Source organism: Loxodonta africana, chromosome 14 (genome assembly GCF_030014295.1).
Source record: "Loxodonta africana isolate mLoxAfr1 chromosome 14, mLoxAfr1.hap2, whole genome shotgun sequence".
Lineage (NCBI taxonomy): Eukaryota > Metazoa > Chordata > Mammalia > Proboscidea > Elephantidae > Loxodonta > Loxodonta africana.
In genome coordinates this window covers 51,186,749-51,207,940 of record NC_087355.1, presented here as the reverse complement: position 1 = coordinate 51,207,940, position 21,192 = coordinate 51,186,749, and the positions used below count along the sequence as shown (strand labels likewise).

The 21,192-nt window shown below is 37.7% G+C and overlaps 1 protein-coding gene across 3 annotated transcripts in view; it reads left to right on the top strand.

Annotated features, from left to right (window-relative positions):
* The window catches only part of ANKRD46 (ankyrin repeat domain 46), a 32,531-nt gene extending 13,492 nt beyond the window's left edge, over positions 1–19,039 (top strand). For 2 of the 3 annotated variants that reach the window (XM_023545917.2, XM_010588430.3), the window contains 4 exons: positions 5,345–5,452; positions 9,736–10,078; positions 11,489–11,647; positions 16,812–19,039. In XM_023545917.2, the coding sequence (XP_023401685.1) occupies positions 9,768–10,078; positions 11,489–11,647; positions 16,812–17,028 (687 nt within the window). In that variant the 5' untranslated portion in view covers positions 5,345–5,452; positions 9,736–9,767 and the 3' untranslated portion in view covers positions 17,029–19,039. The remainder of the gene's footprint in view (positions 1–5,344; positions 5,453–9,735; positions 10,079–11,488; positions 11,648–16,811) is intronic. The other variant, XM_003408417.4, reaches the window with a different exon arrangement.
* Positions 19,040–21,192: the final 2,153 nt, after the last annotated feature.

Genomic DNA, 21,192 nt, shown 5'->3' with positions numbered 1-21,192 from the left:
CCAAGAATCTGTTCACAATATAGTAAGTGAAAAAAGCTTAGTATCAACATGTATGAGTTAAATATGCATATTCATATAGGGAAAAAAAGCTAGAGGGCCATAGCACCAAAATATTAAAAATAGTTATTTCTAGTTGGTAGGATTATGGGTAACTTATTTTCTTCTCTTCATGTTTATTTTCTAAAAAATTTTATAATAGAAAAAATGTTACTTTAAAATCATGTTACAGTTAACTTGAGCATACATTCAGCAACGAATTATTGGATTTCTCTTGTGTTTACACTTCACGAAACATTAGTGTGCCAGGCACTGTGCCATCTGCTAGGATTTACAGGCAAATTGACCCACTTCTTGCCTCTTAGAGACATGTTCTGGCAGGAATTTTAGAAAACAATTGTGAAAGATCAGCAAAGCTTTGAATAAACTGTTTTTTCCTGATTGTCTTGGTAACTGTATAGAGGCCACATAGCACAATGGAAATATTATGGACTAAATGTGCAGCCCATCTCTGGCAGTTAGAGCAGTGTGACTTTAGACTCATTAACTTCTCTGAGCCCCAGAAATGATTAAGACCACCTTCAGAGAAATATAGCTGCTGAAAAGCAGACTGAAGAAATACATTATCAGTGTTTTTGGAAGGATTTTAAATTGTTAAAATTCTTATTTGCTCCCAGCTGCATTTCTTTTAGACATAGCTTTCTTCCTTGCCCAGTATCTGTGGGTCTAAGAACAGAAATTCTAAAGTATTAGGAGTTAAGATTTAAAGACTTCATTGAATGTTCTTATTTTATGGTTCCTCGAGGTTATTTTTAAATTTTAAAACAAATCCTATCCTCTTAAAAGGGTATCCTTTTAAAGGATAAGAATAACCAAGTGAAACTGTTGAATTGGTGTCTGTTTTTTGTATGTATATTCTCAACAACACAATAAATAAATCAAAAATAATTAAAAAAAAAAGAATAACCAAGTGAAATATAGAGAATCCAGATTCTTGGGTTCCATTTATTGTGTAGCATTCATTTTCCCAGCTTTATTACTTTTCTTTGACATTAGGAAATGTGGGCAATAAAATCTAATAAAGTGTCCCTTCAGTCCATTTTTCCTTGCGTTTTACTAAAGTCTGGCGCTTTGACCTCTGATCAGAGTTGCTGTGTAGGCATAATGTAGTCAGTCCATTTAAACCAAGAATTTAAACCACTTACTCTTGCCTTTCCCTGTACCCTTTCAAAATGAAAAGTCAGTACATTATGTGAAGTTGGGGATATTAGATACAGAAGACCAATTTAAAGTTATTGTATAATATGTATTAAAGTAGAACATATTCTGTATATTCTTAATCAAGAATACTATCTTAAAGTTTTGTAGATTGGCATAAAATTGTGGGTCCAAAGTTGATTTATACATATATGTGTGTGTGTGTGTGTATATATATGTTTATACGTACATATATATAGAAAGAGAGAGAATATTAGAACTTTCCATCAATTCAGTGACTCACAAGCTTCCACCAAAATTGCCTTAAGTTGTTGTTTGAGTTGAGACAAGTGCTATTTGGTGTTCGGAGTTCTTGTTGCTAAGATATAGGCAACTGCCTTATCCCAAAGAACTTCTCATGAACAACCTCTTAGGCAGGCCACAGAGGATGGAGTTTGGAGCTGTAAATGCTAGGCTGCCCAGACCTCTAAGACCTGACCCCCAGAGTCTGGCTTTTAATAACACCGGAGAATCTGCTACTGCACCAGTCACTGGACACATCTCTTAGGAACCAGAGCCCTGATGAGCAAGCAATCAGATGCTCTCTGGTGCTTGACACTCTTTACTGGGTTTGTCCTCTGCCAGAAACCCATTCTCTTGTTCTTTCCTGGAAGTCTTTACTCCCCACTAGAGGTCACCCTGTTGCTAGAAGCTGCTGTCTTACCAGGAGATCAATGTTCTCCACAAACTTGCTTCAGCAGAGGACTCATTCCCCAAAGCTGTGCCTAGCCTGGGGAGGGTGATAGGCAGTATTTTTTGAGTGCTTAATATGTGCCTGAAGCCCTGGTGACGTAGTGGTTAAAGTGCTTGACTGCTAAGCAAAAGGTCTGCAGTTCAAACCCACCAGCCACTCCACAGGAGAGAGATAATCTTCTATAAAGATTACACGCTTGGAAACCCTATGGAGTGGTTCTACTCTGTCCTACAGAGTGGCTATGAGTTGGAATTGACTTGATAGCAGTGGGTTTGGGTTTGGTTTTGGGTAATATGTGCCTGAATTTGTTTTAAGCACTTTACATAGGCTAGTTTATCCTCACAACAGTCCTAAGAGGTAGGTGCTGTTTAAGAGATGAAAAAAAATTAAACAGATTAAGTAACTTGTTTAAGTTGTACAGTTAGTAAAGTAATTGAGTTGTGGTTCAAACCCAAACAATCCAGTTCTGAGGATGGAGTAGCCTAGCTCTTTTAGGTCTCTGACAGATAGAAAAACTGCGTTTCTAGAGTACGGAACCACTCCTAAGATAGCCCCTCTCATAGGAATCAGGCTATATTACATCTCTCCCTTCTCCTTGCCCTCCTCTAAAACCAGCCTTTGGTATGCTTAGCTTTCATATCCATTCACAGGGCAGCAGACTCTGCTCTCTGTGAATCTTGAAAGATTGTAGTTCACTGTTCACACTCACACATTAGTTCCTTTAACTCTACTTGTGAAATTGTTCTTATTAAATACTCCCTTTTGTAAAGGGGCATCCACCTGTCCCTTTCTAAATACTTGGTTCTACAAAGTCTTCCATAACCTCTCACTCTCCTGTTCCCTGAAATACCCATATAAATGACTCCAAAAACACATTTTTTTTGCCTGGGGCACCTTCGGACCCAACAGACTCTTGTAGTCAAAATTTTTAGACCTCTCTTTAGACCTAGCAATTATACTCCTGGACATTTATCCCAGAGAAGTGAAGACAGATTCACATAAAAGCCTGTACACAAATGCTTATAGCAGCTTTATTCATAGTAGCCAGAAACTATTATGGCTTTCAGTGAAAGAGTAGTTAAACCAGCTGTGGTACATCCATCTCATGGAGTATTACTGCTCAGCAATAACAGGGAACAAACTATTGATGTACACAACAACCTGATGAATTTCCAAAGAACTATGCTGAGTGAAAAAACCAATTACATACTGTAGGAATCCATTTATATAACATTCTTGAAACGACAAAATTCTGGAAATGGAAAACAGATTAGTGGTTGTCGTTGTTAAGGAGGGGTTGGGGCAGGAGGGACGTGGGCGTGGCTATCAAAGGACAACCTGAGGAACCCTTGTGGTGATGGGAATGTTCTATACCTTGACCATGTTGGCATCCTGGTAGTGATATTTTACTGTTGTTTTGCAAGATGTTGCCATTGGGGAAAACTGGGGAAGGGTGCACAGGTCTCTCTGTTATTATTTTGTGCAATGGCATGTGAATCTACAATTATTTCAAAATAAAAAGTTTAATTAAAATCTGTAGGTCTCTTCATTCCTTTGATAAATAGTTAATATGCTTTCTGATTTCTGTTCACCTTAACTTCTTGGGAAAGCTATTGATGGATATCTAGTGATTTGGGTCTAATTGGGATCTTGGAAGTTTCCTTGCCAGATTTCTAGTAATGAAGGCTAATGAATTTGTATAATATGTATAAAATCACATAAACAGGTCTGTAGTTTGATCAAGTATATTTTCTTACAGGACCTGTAATATCAAACAGAAGTAGTAGCAGCGTTGTCTTTGTTGTGGATTTGAGGGAATATTAAGGTTATTTTAGGGAGGGATATATAATCTATAATTTTATCTCCAGATGAAAAGGAAAACTTGTCCTTTTCATAATGTAAATCCTACTACCTTCAGAATCACCTCCTTGCTCCATTTCATATTGAAAATTGAAGGCAAATCATCTGTCAGAGAAAGGCTTTCCTCATGAAGACTCAGTTCCAGTGGTCAGGACAAGAGAGGAATAGTGCTAGGCTTTGGGCCAACTCAGAATATTTGTTCAAGGAAAATGCATTAAGTGGCTCTGTGATTTGAAGTGTGTTTAAATTGATATTATAGAACTGTAGAAAACTAGGAAGCAATTTAGGAGAGTAGATGTTTTGTGTTTTATTATTTGGGTAGCTCATCATGATACTTGATTCTGTTGTAAGACTTCTCTCATATGTAGTTTGTCAGCCATCACCATCAATTCCAACCCAGCAATGACCCTTGACTTACATATTGTAAATAAAGCTTCATAAAATACCATTAACTATTTCATTGTATAAATTTATTTAAAGGGATTTTGACAACAGTGAGCATGGATAACCAGTAAAAGGTTAACATAAATTTGGGGTTTAGACTTTATATCCCACCATTAGCATGGTACCTGGTACTTTTTGGGCACACAGTAAATGCTTCCTTAATCATATTGCTTTATTTGTGGTCCGTACTGCCTGCCCTCTGACCCCGCTTCTGTGATCCCTTGGGAGAAGAGTTCACTGGCAGACAGAGTCCTGCTCTCTCAGTGCACTGGGGTGGGACAAGAGTAAAGCCAGCAGAAACTTGAAGGTGGGGCCCCACAGCAGGTCAGGAGGAGGGTCAGAGAGTGTGGAGAAGACTGCAAATCAACTTGGGCCAGCTTTTCTTTCATGCTGGAAACGAAAGGAAGGCGCAACCTCAGGAGGAGGTTTAAGTACCAGCATTCAGTACAGATGGATTAGAAATATTTTTTCTTAAATGTATTCTGTTTGGTTGAAATACAGTGAAACCTATAAGAGCCGAAACTCAACAGGACTGCTTTGTTTTTCCGGGTCTTGCAAGGGTGCAGTCTGACCATTTTTCTGTTGCTCATTTTAGTGGAAAATATTCGAATTTTCTTTCTCTGGCAGGTTTCCACCTTATACAGGTTCTAGCTTTTGCAGATTTTACTGTAGAAGTATTGGCTGTTTTTACCTTTCTTTTTTTTATTATTGCAAGTAGTATTGTTTTTCTAAAAACGGTTTTGGGGGTTAATGTGGGATCTAGCCACCATTTATCAAGTGCAAATAAGCGCTCCAAGCAATGACTTGGAATGAATTTCAGGCCCAGTTTGTTCTCTACTGATGGCTCATAATTTGATTCTTTTATCTTTCTGCCCATGCTTTCTTGTGTGTGGGCAACAGACCAGCGTCTTATTAAGGCCCTTCTGTTCTCTTTTTACTACCCAATTACTTATGTCAGTTACTTTCCTAGCCTCAAAAGTTGATTATCTGGAGAATATTTACAGGTCCCCACTATCCTGTCTGATTTAATAGAACAGCAAGCCCTTTTTCACACCACACCCTTGCTATAACTGAATTTTCTGTTTACCGTAGATCCTTGCTGGCACATTGCTGGATATTTTGTTGAACCATCTTAAGGATTCAGAGAAACTGCCGAGTGATCGCTGGAAGAAAGATCTGATCTTCTCTGGGCTCACGTGGGTACGGTCTACTGTGGGCTTCCTCACAGTGCATGACGCCTTGAACTGTGGCCTTGCTTTAGGGCACTTTCCGTTCTGTGATCAAGATGAAAAATGGTGTCTTACTAAATTTGGGGGTAAGGTTAGCAGTTTCTCAAGGGCACAAAGAAACTCAAAATACACTACACTTATTCTCGCTAAAAAAATAAAAATAGACAAGAAAGGCTTGTCTTTTTACTGAGCCAAGATTCAGAAGAATCCCAGTCTGCAAACCACAAGAATTCTTACTGTGTTTGAACCAAAAATACCAACTAGATTGTTTTTCATTATCTATTCTTACGGAACTTAACCAAAGCAGGTTACCTCTTGAAAAGCACTTGATATTTGGTGTTTTCTTTTTTATAAAAGGTTTGTAATACCTTTGTCTGTTCATGATCCAATCCAATGAAAACTAAGGGAAAATAAGGAAATTATTCTCAAAAGTGAATTCTTGACTATTTTATTGAATAATTTGTTCTCATTGGGTAAATTTCTTTAAAAATCATTATATAGTGCCATAATCTAAAATTTATTTTATCTTGATCTCTGCAATTCTTAATCATAAGCAAAATTTTCCTTACTTAGAATCATCCTTAGCAGCTCCTTCTCACCCTGCATTTCTAATGGACAGTCAACTTATGCTAATTCTCATCTCTATCGCTCTCCAGTTTGTCCACTTCTCTCTGTTTCTTCCGTAGATCAGACTCTCATCATTTCTTGCCTTGATTACTGTAATGACCTGCTGATTAAGCAACTTGTCTCTAGTCTTGACCCCCTCCAATATAACTACCCTGTTGCCATTCTAGTAATCTTCCTGAAAGACTGATAAGACTGTGCCATTTTCTGGACTTAAAATCCTTCAGTGGCTCCTCATTGAAATTTAGGTATAATAAGCCTTACTATGAGGTTGTTAAAAAACCAAAACCCATTGCCATAGAGTCAATCCTGACTCATAGCAACCATATAGGACAGACTAGAACTGCCCCATAGGGTTTCCAAGGAGTGGCTGGTAGATTCAAACTACCAACCTTTTGGTTAGCAGCCATAGCTCTTAACCACTGCACCACCAGCGCTCCATGCAGTTGTTAGGAAGATTAAATAAAACTCATTAAAATCCCCTATCAGGGTCGAATTACCCAATAAGCAAGGTACGCATGGACTTAACTTTATTTACTTACTTATCTGTAGTGAATCCACGTGAAATTGTTCACTACAGATTAGTAAGTAAACACAAGTAAACCTGTGCTTACTTGCTTACAGGTTAATCCTCCCCTTCCTGTTGTGTTGCTTGGCTTAGAACAGATCCTCGGTATATGTTGTTTCCCCTTTCCACAGAGAACCTGTGGGATTCAGGGTAGCTGCAGAGCTCTAGTGTAAGGACACCTAGGACTGGGACAGTGGTTCTGGTGGAAAACCAGGCTAACAGGAGTAGGGACCACGAATCTCACCAAACTCAGCAGCCATACTTTCCTGAGTCCCATTGAGGTTAGGCACAAGAGTAGATGGGCCTAGCATCCAATCCTACCAGTGTTCAGGAAAGAACTTTGCCTGATAAACTGTTCAAGCCAAGCCCATCTATGACTCAGCTCTTGTAACCTTAAAGAGATCCATCTCTGTAAACCAGAGCTTCGAACCAGTTCAGACCCCTGCTAAGAATTTACCTTTCGAACAAGTTCTGCGGTGATGCTAATGCTACTAGTTAGAATTGATCCCTAGTAGAGTAGTGGTTCTCAAAATTTATTACACTTAAGAATCACCTGGCGATCTTGTGAAAATGTAGATTCTGAATCAGTACATCTAGAGTAGAAATGCAAATTCTCAGTAGGAATTTGAACTAGAATGAACCAGAAGTCCTGCTGTAAACTCATTAGCCTCTGCCTTTGTGTTTTCTTGTTTTGGTTTGTTTTCTCTTTAATTTCCCAGTAAAGTTTATTTTATTTTTTTAAAGTATTTTCTACCAATATGTAGCTTGACTTTTCATACTCTTAACAGGGTCTTTTGCAGAGCAAAAGTTTCTAATTTCTACCTGGATGGCACCAGGCTACCATTACTGAACATCTTTTTTTAATTTTTTTTATTGTACCTTAGATGAAGGTTTACAGAGCAAACTAGTTTCTCATTAAACAATTAATACACATACTCTTTTGTGACATTGGTTGCCAACCCCATGACATGTTAACACTCTCCCTTTCTTGACCTTGAGTTCCCTGTTACCAGCTTTCCGGTCCCCTCCTGCCTTCTCGTCCTTGACCCTGGGCTAGTGTGCCCCTTTAGTGTAGTTTTGTTTTATGGGTCTGTCTAATCATTAGCTGAAGGGTGAACCTCAGGAGTGACCTCATTACTGAGCTATTAGGGTATCTGAAGGCCGTACTCTCAGGGTTTCTCCAGTCTCCATCAGAACAGTAAATGTGGTCTCTGTGTGTGTGAGTTTAGAATTTTGTTCTATGTTTTTCTCCAGCTCTATCTGTCTATTGTGATCCCTTTCAGAGCAGTCAGTGGTGGGAGCTGGGCACCATCTAGTTGTGCTGGACTTAGTCTGGTGGAGGCTGCTGTAGTAATGATCCATTAGTCCTTTGGACTAACCTTTTCCTTGTGTCTTTGGTTTTCTTCATTCCCCCTTGCTCCAGACTGAGTGAGACCAGTGAAGTATCTTAGATGGCCACTCACAAACTTTTAAAACCTCAGATGCTACTCACCAAAATAGGATGCAGAACGTTTTCTTTATAAACTGCATTACACCAGTTGAGCTGGATATTCCCCAAGACCATCGTCCCCAGTCCTCAGACCAGCAATTTGGTCCCTCAGGGAGTTTGGGTGTGTCTTTTTATGGAGCTTGCGTGACCTTGCCTTGGACAAGTTGTGCGGGCTTCCCCAGTATCGTGTACAATCTTACCCTTTACCAAAGTTACCACTTATCTGTTGTCTGTCTGTTGTTTTTCCCTCCCACCCTATCCCTCCCTCTTAACCGTCAAAGATTGTTTCTTTTTGTGTATTAACCTTTTCATGAGTTCTTGTAGTTGTGGTCTCATACAGTCTTTTGACAGGATTTAACTTTTTCTCTAATGAATCAAGGGGAAGAGAGAGAGCGCTAGTTGTTTGCACTTAGGCCAGTATAGCTAGATAGAGCAGAATGTTCTGAGAGTTCAGGCATACCAGTGGGGCAGAGAAGTATCCGTGAGACGCGGGGAAACTGGTGGAGCTGGCTTAGATGAAATAGTAGAGTGGACACAGTTGGGATTGCTGCCTTTGTTCCAGATGTGTATTTCCTCACAGATCTGCTTTTCCTCATCTCTCAAGTCTTCAGACAAGATAACCACAGAACAGAGCAGAGTAGGGTCAATACTGTAAGAAGAGGGGCAGTCTGAATTGATTTCATGATATTTCCTACTTTTAAATTTAGCTTGTTGCTTTCCTCTTTATGTTAAAACTTGAAGTTTACACTGTAAACACAATGCCCTAGCAGATCCTCAGCAAGTGCAAATTCAGTTATTTGATCAGTTTTTTTCATGCTTAACTTTTGGTCACATAGTTCTATTTGCCATATAGGATATCTCAAATATAGTAAGAAACAAATATATAGAAGAGGATTCCTTTATTAAGTAAGAATGTCTATCAGCAGTAAACAAAAAACCAAACCCGTTGCCATCTAGTTGATTCCAACTCTTAGTGACCCTATAGGAGAGAGCAGAACTGCCCCTTAGAGTTTCCAAGGAGTGCTTGGTAGATTTGAACTGCCAACCTTTTGGTTAGCAGCCATAGCTTTTAACCAGTGTGCCACCAGCATTTTCAGTAAATCATATCATCCCTGGGTGGGCTCGAACCACCAACCTTTCAGTTAGTAGCTGAATGCACTACCCAGATGCACCACAGAGACACATCAGCAATAGCATTTATGTATCAAAGGCAGTTCTGTGATGTTTACGGATTAAGTTATCTGTAGATGTCTTTTGGCAATGCAGTAAACTTAAATCTCAACAATTATATCTTGCTAATCTTTAAAAATCTCTCAATCTCTTTACATTGTGAAAAGCAAAGTAGGACTTTGTACTAATTTAATTGCAATTTTGATGCAGCAGGTACAAAGAAAATAAAATAACATTTTTAATGGAAAATAATTGATAACTTTGTTACTGTTCTTTGTTTGATAAGGTAATTGTTAGAGGCAGGAGGCCAAGAAGGATGAGAAATAGTGCTTTTCTAAGCGATTTCATTGTCTCAATTTAGTTTGGCTTCACAGACTCTCACCTGGCTCATGTATCATTACAGGTGTGTCGCACGAACCACATCCAATCAGAACGATGTCCTACGTCTTTGTAAATGATTCTTCTCAGACCAGCGTACCCTTGCTACAAGCCTGTATCGATGGAGATTTTAACTATTCCAAGCGGCTTTTGGAAAGTGGCTTTGACCCAAATATTCGTGACAGCAGGGGCAGAACAGGCCTTCACCTGGCAGCAGCCCGAGGGAATGTAGACATCTGCCAGTTGCTGCATAAGTTTGGGGCTGATCTTCTGGCCACAGAATATCAAGGGAACACCGCCCTTCATCTTTGTGGCCATGTGGACACTATTCAATTCTTAGTTTCCAATGGACTCAAAATTGACATTTGGTAAGTTCTCTGTGGTTTTTGAAGTCTAGTCATGTCTTTCAGTTAGTCTCCCAGCCAGTGATCTGATCTCAAAGTCTATTGATTTTGTTTCCTCATTGATCAGTTGTACTGACATGTTCTGAAAGGCACTGAGTTCAGTGTAATCTTGTTAGCGGAGTGAAGGAACAAGGGCTGGCTCTAGATTTATGCTGAAGCAATATATTTTTTTCTATGAAAACAGCGGCCTGTTTCTGTTACTAGTTAATTATGTAGTGTGAGAAACAGACAACAGAAAGTAACACTGATTGAAAATCTTAAGGGCTGGGCACTGCGTTTACTCACATTAGCTCATTTAAACCTCAGAATAAATAGCTCTTGCTGAAAGTGTTATCTTCATTTTACAGATGAGATAGCTGAGACAAGAAGGGTAAATGACTTAACAGAGGTCACACAGCTTGTAAGTCACAGCTGGAATTTGAAACTAGCTCTACCTGACTCCGAAGCTCATGTGTCTGTCATATCCCATGCTAGCTTAGTTTCTCTGAGCCTCAGAGTCCTTTTTGTACTAAAGAATTTGAGGAAGTCATGTTTTTTTATTTATTTGCCTTAACGATGCCCTATCTCTAGAGTGTGAAAGATGTCAGTCTACCTTTAGAATTGAGTTTGACCCTTAAATTACAGTTATATACTACCCTAATTTTACAGGCGCTCTAATGTACTTGAATCTGAATAAGATGAGAATGGTTCAACTACTACAGGACAAAATGTGGTGGGCATGACTGTAGGATTCATTCTGATTTGGGTTCTCTCCTGTCATTCGTGTTGTTTGTGTTGGCTTATCTGAGCAGCTTCTAGGGCTCATACTATTAAATAAATAGCGCAGTTGTTTGCATCCTCTAAGCCAGATACTTGCTTTGCATGTCACTCTGACATAGGATCATTTGGTTGAGACTTTTTTCAAGCTCTTTCCTGCTACCTCTAATTTATAACTCAAGAGTTGGGAGGCTTGGGAAGTTCTTTTAAAAAAGGAAAAGAAACCCACAATTTAAAAAGAATTTAAGTATTCTCTCTTTTCCTTCTAGAAAAATGTTTTTTTTCTCTAAATTCTTAGAGTTTTTTTAATACACTTCTTCCCACAAAATGTAAATGTCAGATATGAGTGAGTCTAAGATTTGAGTTTCCAATAGATTCCTGTGAAGATGCTCTTTTTTTTTTTTTTTTAATTTACTATCATTTATCTACTCTTCTGCCTATATATCCCCTTTTTCCCAGAAGGGAAAAAAAAAAAAAAAATAGACTAAAAATTGAGGTTCTGGCTTGACCATTGGCTTTGCTTTAGGTTTTAATTCTGAGTTAGTTGGGACCGTCCCTTATTCCCTGAGCTTTTCATAAATGGGTACTAACAACTGCTATTTTTATGAACTTTTATAGCAATCATCAAGGTGCTACACCCTTAGTTCTGGCAAAGCGCAGAGGAGTGAATAAAGATGTCATCCGATTGCTGGAATCTTTGGAAGAACAGGAGGTAAAAGGATTTAACAGAGGAACCCACTCAAAACTGGAGACCATGCAGACAGCTGAGAGTGAAAGGTACTTGAGAGATAATTTATAGGGCAAGTCACTTTTTAAGCACATGGCTCATTTGTGGTGACTTTGTGAGGTTTATTATCCATTTGCTTTCAAGTGCAGAGTGTTGATGCTTTCTTTGAACTTTGTGTAAGTTCTTATGGCTCCAAATTACCTTTGGGAAACTATTAACGGAAAGTGCTAAGTGCCACATGCACGTAATGTCCTGTTAGCCACCGTGCAAGGAAGCTTGCTATATTGACAATACAAGGAGAGGAGGTCGTTAAGGGGAGGAAACAGATGTTTGCGAATTTTAAGTACACAAAAAGCACAAGTCACAAAAAGAATGTAATTTCAGAAAAGGAGGAGAAAGATGAAGAAGGCCAAGAACTTGGACAATATTAGAAAAGACCAAAAAAGGTAGTTTTTCAAGAATAGGGAGATGGAGTGCTAACAAAAAATAAAACAGAAGGAGGGAAAATAAGACCAGATTTAAAGGGGAAAACATGCATACAACTCAGTAATGTGAAAGTGGCTTTCACATGAGTCGAGAACAAATGAAATTTGGGCTCTTACAAGTAATTGAAGCCAAGATGTGGTGACTGACTGGGTCTCTACATTTCTCAGTTGAGAAGCAGTTGTGAACACAATTCAGGAAGCTCTAAAAGGTGGCAAACTGTCTTGTCTCCTTGCCACACTGGCTCCACAGGTAGTCAGGAGCCACATGTGCTTGTAGTAGCGTGTAGTTTAGTTGACCTCCGTGGAGTTTTAGTCTTCCAGATTATACAAGTGAGGAGAGAGGGATGTTGAACTTACTGTAATCTCTTCCCACAATTTTCAGTGGAATATGGATAAAACAAATAAGGACCCACATCAGCCATTGACCCAGTAGCTGACTGACCAGGGCTTGGGTTTAGGATCACATAGATCATTGTTAGGAGTCAGAATTGACTCAATGGCAGTGGGTTTGGTTTAGTAGATCGTTGTTGGGATCACTGTTTCTGTGAGTTCTAAGTGAAAACCTCTCTCTTTTTCATAGCTCAGCCTTCAATTGATGCTTTGTACCCGTGCTTGCTTTTGTCGTTCTTTATGTGCTGACTGATGTGTCCTTCGGGAACCATTAACCCTATTCTCAAGCGTAGGTCTATTTTGTTTAGATACTTTCAGAGCTTTTGTTTAGATACTTTCAGAGCACATATTACTGTTTAAAAGAAATTAAAGAATTTTTCTTCTAGAAGAGTGAGTGACCCTCATGATTTATCACTGTAAGCTGACAAGTAGACAAAATAAAGCAAGAAATCAGAGCCATATAATCATGCAAGATAATCCCTTTCCTGTACATGTAAGTGAAACATGCCTCATATACTTTATACCTGTTGACCCTGTAGAACACAGTTAATTCTGTGAAATTTGTGTCTTCTTCCATCAGTCATGTAGAGTTTAAAAGTGTTTATTTAGAGCTTTCTGGAGGATCTCTGATTTTTCTCTCTTGAAAATGGTTTAGGATCACAGTGAGAGAGGACTCTCAATAAAAGGGGCAGCGGGGAGCATTGTCCTTCTCCTGAAAGTTCAGGGCTACCCGCTGGACAACCAGGATGGCCAAATGGGAAAGGGTTCAGCAACACAAATCCCATGTACCCTTGGTCTGCTGACATCCACATTCTTTCAGGGTAGATATAGCACTTGTAGTGAGATGAACAAAAACAAAAGACCCAAATAGTCCTTCCAGATTCTAATTTGAAGATACATTTGCAGGCCTTTTTCTCTCACCTATGTACTCGGGATCAATAGTCAGAATGCCATGTGCGTTTTAATAACATTGTATTACCTATATTATTTGTTAAAGATTATGTTCCTCCAAAATAACTAGAAATTCAGTTTCATCATGAAAACCCTCCATGAATGTGTTTTTTGTTGGCATACTTTTAGAACCTTTATTTTCTTAATAGCCAGTTTCTTGACACCTCTTTATCAGAAATAGACTTTTAACTTTATTTTATCTCAGTTGCGATTATTTATTAGCTAAGAATTGACTAGTCCCTTTTGCAGCTCAGGATGAAATATTTACTTCTTCTGCTTTCACATACCTGCCCTTTCACTTCAGTATGAGAATATGTACTATTTACGGCCTTGTATAAGGCCAGTTCTTCCCAAAAAATGGGTTATTAGTATTAATGCTTCCTGGGTTTTGTACCTTACTCCTGCCCCTTAGTGTCATGGTAGAGATGCAATTAGTTGAAACTTAAATTTTTAAAAAGCAACATCATTAGTCACTAGGGAAATGCAAATGAAAACGACAGTGGAATACACCTCACACCCACAAGGATGGCTGTAATAAAAAAGATATAACACAATCATAAGTGTCGGCAAGAATGTAGAGAAATTGGAACCCCCATGTGGTGCAGGTGGAATGTAAAGCAGCATTGCTGCTTTGAAACAAAGGCGATTTTCTCAAAAAGGTAAATGTAGAGTTATCATTTGATCTAAAATGCCACTCCTAGGTATATACCTGAGAGAATTAAAAACGTGTATTCATACAAAAAGTAGAAACAACCCAAAGGTACATCAACTGACGGATGGATAAACAAAATGTGGTCCATACATACAGTAGAATATTGATCAGTTATAAAAAGGGAATGAAGTACTGATATGTGCTTCAACATGGATGAACCTTGAAGACGTTATGCTGAGTGAAAGAAGTCAGTCACAAAAGGGCCACAAATTATATGATTCCATTTATATGATATGTCCAGAATAGGTGACTCCATAGAGACAGAAAGTAGGTTAGTGGTTGCCAGGAGCTAGGGTGAGAGTGGAATGGGGAGTGACTTCTAATGGTTATGGAGTTGCTTACTGGAGGTGATAAAATGTTCTGAAATTAGGTAGTAGTGATTGTTGTACAGCTTTATGAATATACTAAAAAACCACTGAATCATACACTTTAAAAGGCTGAGTTTTATGGTATATGAATTGTATCTCAATTTTAAACAAATGAAACAGTTTAAAGGGATTGGCTAGCACGTGGCATTATGGCATACTTATGTAATAATAAACCTTTTCTAAGTAGAAAGTAAAACAAGGTTTTGGAATGTATACTACAATATTTTCTATTTCCTTTAAGATTTTAATATCTGAGATTCCCCTGGCCAAATTAGCCAGCACCTACTAAACCAAAACCCATTGCTACCGCTTCTGATTCATGGCGACCCTTACAGTCTTACAGAGAACTGCTCCATAGGATTTACTTGGTAGTTTTTTTTTTTTTTTTTTAATCTTAACAGAAGCTGATCTTTAGGCTTTTTTTCCATAGTACTACTGGGCGGGTTCGAACCACCAGCCTTAGGTTAGTAGTTGAGCAAAAACTGTTTGCACCACCTAGGGACCTCAAAGATTTTAATAACTGAGACATAGTATTACTTCTTAAGGGCCTATAAGTCAAATCGATGAAAAATATTTCCTCACGCCCCCCTATTATCCTAAGTTTAATTTAGTTTCCTTTTTACTTTGTAGGTATGGGATGACAAAGACAGTGTAGATGACACATGTTAAAAAAAATACACACACACACCCCACTATGTGCTAGAGTTAGGTTCTCCGTGGACATAGAAAACTTTTCATTGGAATACCTAGTTCTGAATGAAATCCCTATAGAAAATCCTGATTTGCAGACCTCCATGAGCTTCTAGAGAATGTTCAACTTAATTCTCGTTTTATACCTAACATCTTTGAGTACAAGGGCATGTCAACTCAAACATAGTTAATAAATTTCACATAGGACAAAAGAAACCTCTCCAAACTTCATCTATTTATGATTTTACTTCTTTAGGGCTTTTCATAGTTCTAATCTTACTTTTGAACTTGCTTAAGTTTTCCATAGGGTCGCTATGAGTCGGAATCAACTCGACGGCACTGGGTTTGGGTTTTTTTTTTTTTTTTGGTTTAAGTTTTCTTTAATTTGTATGTCGTTATAGATTCCCACTGAAAATGTCTTCTTTTATTCAGGGAATAAACATCTTTTACTATAAAAAGAGTGTGGTTGTCAAACAGACTGGCCCATGAGAAAGTGAGCTTCACATGATTAGTAAAGGCTGAAGGACTTTTGGTTAGCAGTACTAAGAAGGTTAAAAAAACGTCACCAATTTTGAATGTACTTACTGCAGTTCATGGTGAACTGAACTCTTAAGATACTGCTATTTTGATTCTTCTGTGCCCAGATGGTTGGAAGAATATGAACAGAAGGGGTTTAGGAAGGATGGTAATGGCCTTGAGTAAGCAACAGATAGTTGATATATATGATTATGGTCATTGTGGCTTTGGTTTAAATGATACCCTGTTATTGGACCTGCAAGTTATGAAATAACTGTTGGTGCTAATCCCCTAGAGCTTTCAGTTCATCACAGTGTGGCCTTCCAAATACCAAAGTCAAATGTACTGTTTTCTATTTGTGGCAGTCATATTTCTCATTGGTACAGTTCTGAAAACCAGAGTCCATGTTTTTATGCTATTTTGCACTGCCTTTTTTTCAACTTGACTCAACCTTTATGCAAAAGAGAAATTAAACTCATTCTGTATTATTGTACAAGATAGAACTAAAACCAGTAGAAGAAAACTTAAGAAAAAATTCTGAATGACTAGACCAGTCGGGACGTTCAACAGACATGAGAAGTAAACTTCCATTAGAGAAATTACAGTTAAAAAAGGAATTCCTTCATTAGTCAGAGTATTGTACTGAATTAATATAAAGTTGTTTAAGATTCAAAGACTATATGAAAATGATTTTTAGATTTACCATCTTTGCTTACTTCCATTGACAGGATTTTCCTCAAATCTTCATTTTGAATTCTTCTAAGTTTAAAATGACTAAAATATGTTTTGGTTTAGTGTCTGATGGAAGCAACCCATTTGACTTGCTTCAAGATTTCTGCTTGGGACCTCTTTATTAGAAAAGGATGGTTAATGTTGACTCTGCTAGATATTAAACCAAGAAACATAATCATTATGATCTAGCATTTACAGTCTAAGCTAGATTGTCCCGATTCATGCAGATATATAAATCAGTACGTGTGTGAGAGCATCCACGTACGTCAGTTCTCTTCTGGTAAGTGTTAGTTGTATGGTGGTTTTATGCTTTTGAAATGGGTGCAATGTGTTGTTTCACGCCCCTTTTTCCTCTTTCCTCCTTCCCCAGTGCCATGGAAAGCCATTCTCTCCTCAATCCCAACCTACAGCAAGGTGAAGGAGTCTTCTCCAGCTTCCGAACCACATGGCAGGAGTTTGTAGAGGATCTGGGCTTCTGGCGCGTGTTGCTCTTGATCTTTGTCATTGCGTTGCTGTCACTTGGCATTGCCTACTATGTGAGTGGGGTGCTACCTTTCGTGGAAAACCAGCCTGAACTGGTACATTAAAGAAGCTCATGGGAGAAGAATAGTCAATTGCTCATTTCCTGGCTTCTAATATTTGTTCTCAGTTCTCAAAATTCCTAGTGCAAGGCAGTGAGAGCTGTACTTTCTTTTCTTTTCTTTTTTTTTCTTTTTTTTTGCATTTTTTACTTATTGTCATCGTTTTAGGGCTCTAGTGGTGCAGTGGTTAAAATGCTTAGCTGCCAACCACTCCACGGGAGAAAGATGTGGCAGTCTGCTTCCATAAAGATTACAGCCTTGGAAACCCTATGGGGCATTTCCACTCTGTCCAGTTGGATCGCTAAGAGTCAGAATGGACTCGATGGCGTGGGCTTGGTGGGTCATCCTTTTAGAATAATGATGTATACATGAACTAGCTACACACTGTAGTCAAATATACTGCATTCTAAAGCTACCTCTGACTCAGCCTGACTTCTTAGGAAAACTTTATTTGATAAAAACATAGAAATTACCACGGATGAAAAATAAAAGATGAGGCTAGGATGCCCTTGCTATAGAAATTTTACCCTAATATAAAAAAGAAAAACCCTAATATAGGACCAATTAAAATGAAGCGTTCAAAGAGAAAAAGGTGTTCTTATATGTTTTTGTTGGTGTTTATGTTTGCTTAATTTTTGCAAAATCCCCTTTTCCTTCTTACTTTCTCTGAGGATGGGGTAAAAATGAAACATTTCAGCTTAAAACTTGAAGTACTTTTGTCAGACATTGTACAGCAAATTAGTGTTGTTAAAGTCAGTTTGGTTTATTTTAATATTTCGAAATCTAGTTACAAACCAAACAGAACTTTTGAAAACAAGCCTATTTTCTTCCAAAATGATTGATTTAATCTTATATTTGTTTTAAAGACCATTTTGATCTTATGTAAATTGCTTTGCCTTTTGTTTATATCTGTGAAAAGTAAACTTAAAGAGTTCATTTTTTGTTCACTTCTCAATTTCTCCTAGTATTTTGTTTCCAAGGTATCTTATCACAAACACAGTCAGAAAACCCTTTTTTCTGCTCAGTAGTTAGCAGGGGGAAGTAATTCTGATATTTTACTGTTACTATAATACTGTAATGCTATTATTTTAGTGAAAAAATCAGTTCTATAAGCTAGCTGTGCTGTCACGTTTGTATCATAGTTAATTATCTCATTTTATGGGCAGTCCTGTTTAGAGGCCCTGTTAGAATTTTCACAGCAACACATGCATGTCTGATGGCAAGGAATAATGGGATATTTCTGAGTTAACAGTGCTGAACAGTATTGTACTGGGAATCATAATCTCTCTCTGAGTTATTTAACTTACGTTGCTGCATTCAACAGTATGTTCTAAGGCCTCTTTTGCTAATAATTTTGCAAATGTATAAATCACATTCTTGTGTTATTAAAAAGAATGTGAAGGCCTGATAATTATTCATTGGGTAAAGTCAGAAAATTAGAGTGAAAAAACTGATGGTTTTATTTTTTAAAATAAAGATATTTACAGTGCTGCTAGAATTGGAATTGTTGCTAGAATTAGAAATTATAGTTACAGAATAAAGTAGAATTGCTCTTTCTATGATTTTTTTTTCTTTTTGATATTTTCTCTTTTGTATTTATATATCTAGTATTGAGGCTTTTTCTTTTTATGTGGCTTTATCCTCTAAAAAACTCTTAAAATTCCTGATTAACTGGCTGCTTCAGAATCAGCTTGCAGAGTCTTGCTTTTAGGTTAAATACAAACAAAATAAATTATGGTTGGTGTACTGCAAAAGACAGAGCTGGCATTAGAAGGGAAAACACTGGAGCAACTCAAATTTGACGTATATTCAGAATGAAAGCTTTGGAATCAGCTTTACATTGTTTGTAAATCTAAACAGATATGCAAAATTGGTCAATATATGTAAATATATTTGCATTTTTTAAAGTTTTAAGAGTAATGTTTTTTTAAGTGCTGATTTCTTTGTATTCTATTCCTTGCATTTAGTAATATCACCAATAAATGTGTTTCTAAATCCCTTAATCACAATATAGTGCATTATTGCTTTCTTTTAATTTATGGATTTTATAATGTGTTCTAATTGGCCGTTTAAAAACCAATGAGCTTCTTTCAAACCTGATGTAATAGGTATACTGAATTTGTTAATGTTAAATTTTACCTGAACCCTGTGGTATTGGAAAACCTCTTAACGCAAATAACCACCCTTCTCATATGACTTAGATTAAGACTCATGGGTGCTCTTTGTTTACCTGTGACAAGACCAGACACAAACCCTCCAAATTCTTATTCCTTGCCTCATAAATGAGTAACTGAATTGCTTGTTCCCACTGATCAGTCAGGACTAAACTTTGGTTAGCTTCTCTCCTTCCCCCAGCCCCTGAACTTTGGCCCACCCCCAGCTTTATTTGACAAGCTTCATGTGTGTTTGCCTTATAAATGCTCTGAAAACTAATTTGGGTGAATTTCTTGTGAGTTTAAGATTGATAGTAACTACCATGATTAGGTACCTTTTAGTTATTTGTATTTATGTGAGTCATACTCATTGCATCCTTACAGCCCTTCCCATTCCCCACCCTCAGGTACTGTATTTCCTCATAAGATAAGGAAACTGACGCAGGGAGGGTTAAGTAGCTTGTCCGAGGTCAAACAGCTTGGCAGTAGTGGAGCAGGGATTCCAGATGGTGGTTCTCTCATCAATGACAACTTTGTTCTCTCCTGCCCCACTGCCTGTCCTGAATCCGGTAATGGAACCATATTTATCTAGGCCTCCCTGCTGCCGTCTCAGCTGCACATATTACTAGATGTTCCACTTCCATGCCTACGTACTTATCTTTTCTCCTTCACCATTTTTCCACGTCCCCTCCAGTGGTGGTAATCTTCAAAAGTCAAGCTCAAACTGTCATTTTCAGAAAACTTTCCATAGTTAACCATGTCTGACAGCCTACTTCATTTCCTCATCACTTACCTACTCAGTTTTATTATATTTGCATTTCTTGACCTGTTCCTCTGTAAACATGTGCTTTGGTGGCTTTCCTTTTTTTCTTTCTTATTTGTTTCTAATTACAAGCATCATGAATGCAGGGACTTGGTCTGTTTTTTACTCCCCTATCAGTTCACAGTGCATTCAGCTGTGCTCTTGTACACAAATACTGATTGTATCAACACCTAACAACAACATCACTTTTTTACCTTTAGTTATATTTTTTCTTTTTAGAGTAAATTGTCTTTTTTTTTTTTTTTTTAATAATATTGTATTTAAGGTGAGAGTTTAAAATTAGGTTCTCATTTAACAATTTCTACACAAATTATTCAGTGATATTGGTTACATTTTTCACAATGTGTCAGCCTTCTCATTCATTCTGTTCTGGTGTTTCCGTTTCCAGTACTCTAGCTTCCCTGCCCCCTTACCTTCTCATCTTTAGAGTAATTTTTGACCATTTGGTCTCATACAGATGATTTTTTAAAGGAGTTCATTACTCATGGGTGATATTACATGTTTTGTGAGTCAATCCATTATTTACCTAAAAGGTAACTTCAAAGGATAAATTCAGTTTAATGCTGAAAGAGTATCTCAAGACAATAGTCTTAGGGAGTCCTCTAGTCTCAACCGGTTCATTAAGTCTGGACTTTTTAAGAATTTGAGTTCTGTTCCACAGTTTTCTCCTGTTCTATAAATTGCCTTCTACCTTTCACTTTTTTTTTTCCAACAAAACTGCATGTTGTAGACTCTGCTGATCCTTCTTCCAAAATGTGCCTATGTAGAAGAACTACACAGTCTCAGACTGTTGTTTCTTTACATAAAGAACAGGCAAGATTTCAGCCCCTGCAGCCTACCTACCACAGGTTTATCTATACCACTTGGTATAGATGTCTACCAGGAATAATAATAATCTTTTTTGTTGTTATTTTGTTTTTGTTTTTAACCAGGCCTGTCTTTGGCTTTGTGAAACTGTTTATGTATCAGAGTGCTTTCAGTTACAAGAAACCAAAATCACCCAAATGCCGTTACTGAATGTTTTGATCAAAGATTCTGTAGAGTAACCCTGATCAAAAGGGGGAAATGTGGAAGAGAATTTCAAATTCTCATGGAAATTAGACTTTCTGGAACCATTGAGGCTGGATGAACCCCTAAAACTGTTGCTCTGAAATGGTCTTTAAACCTTAAACCAAAAATATCTCCTGAAGTCTT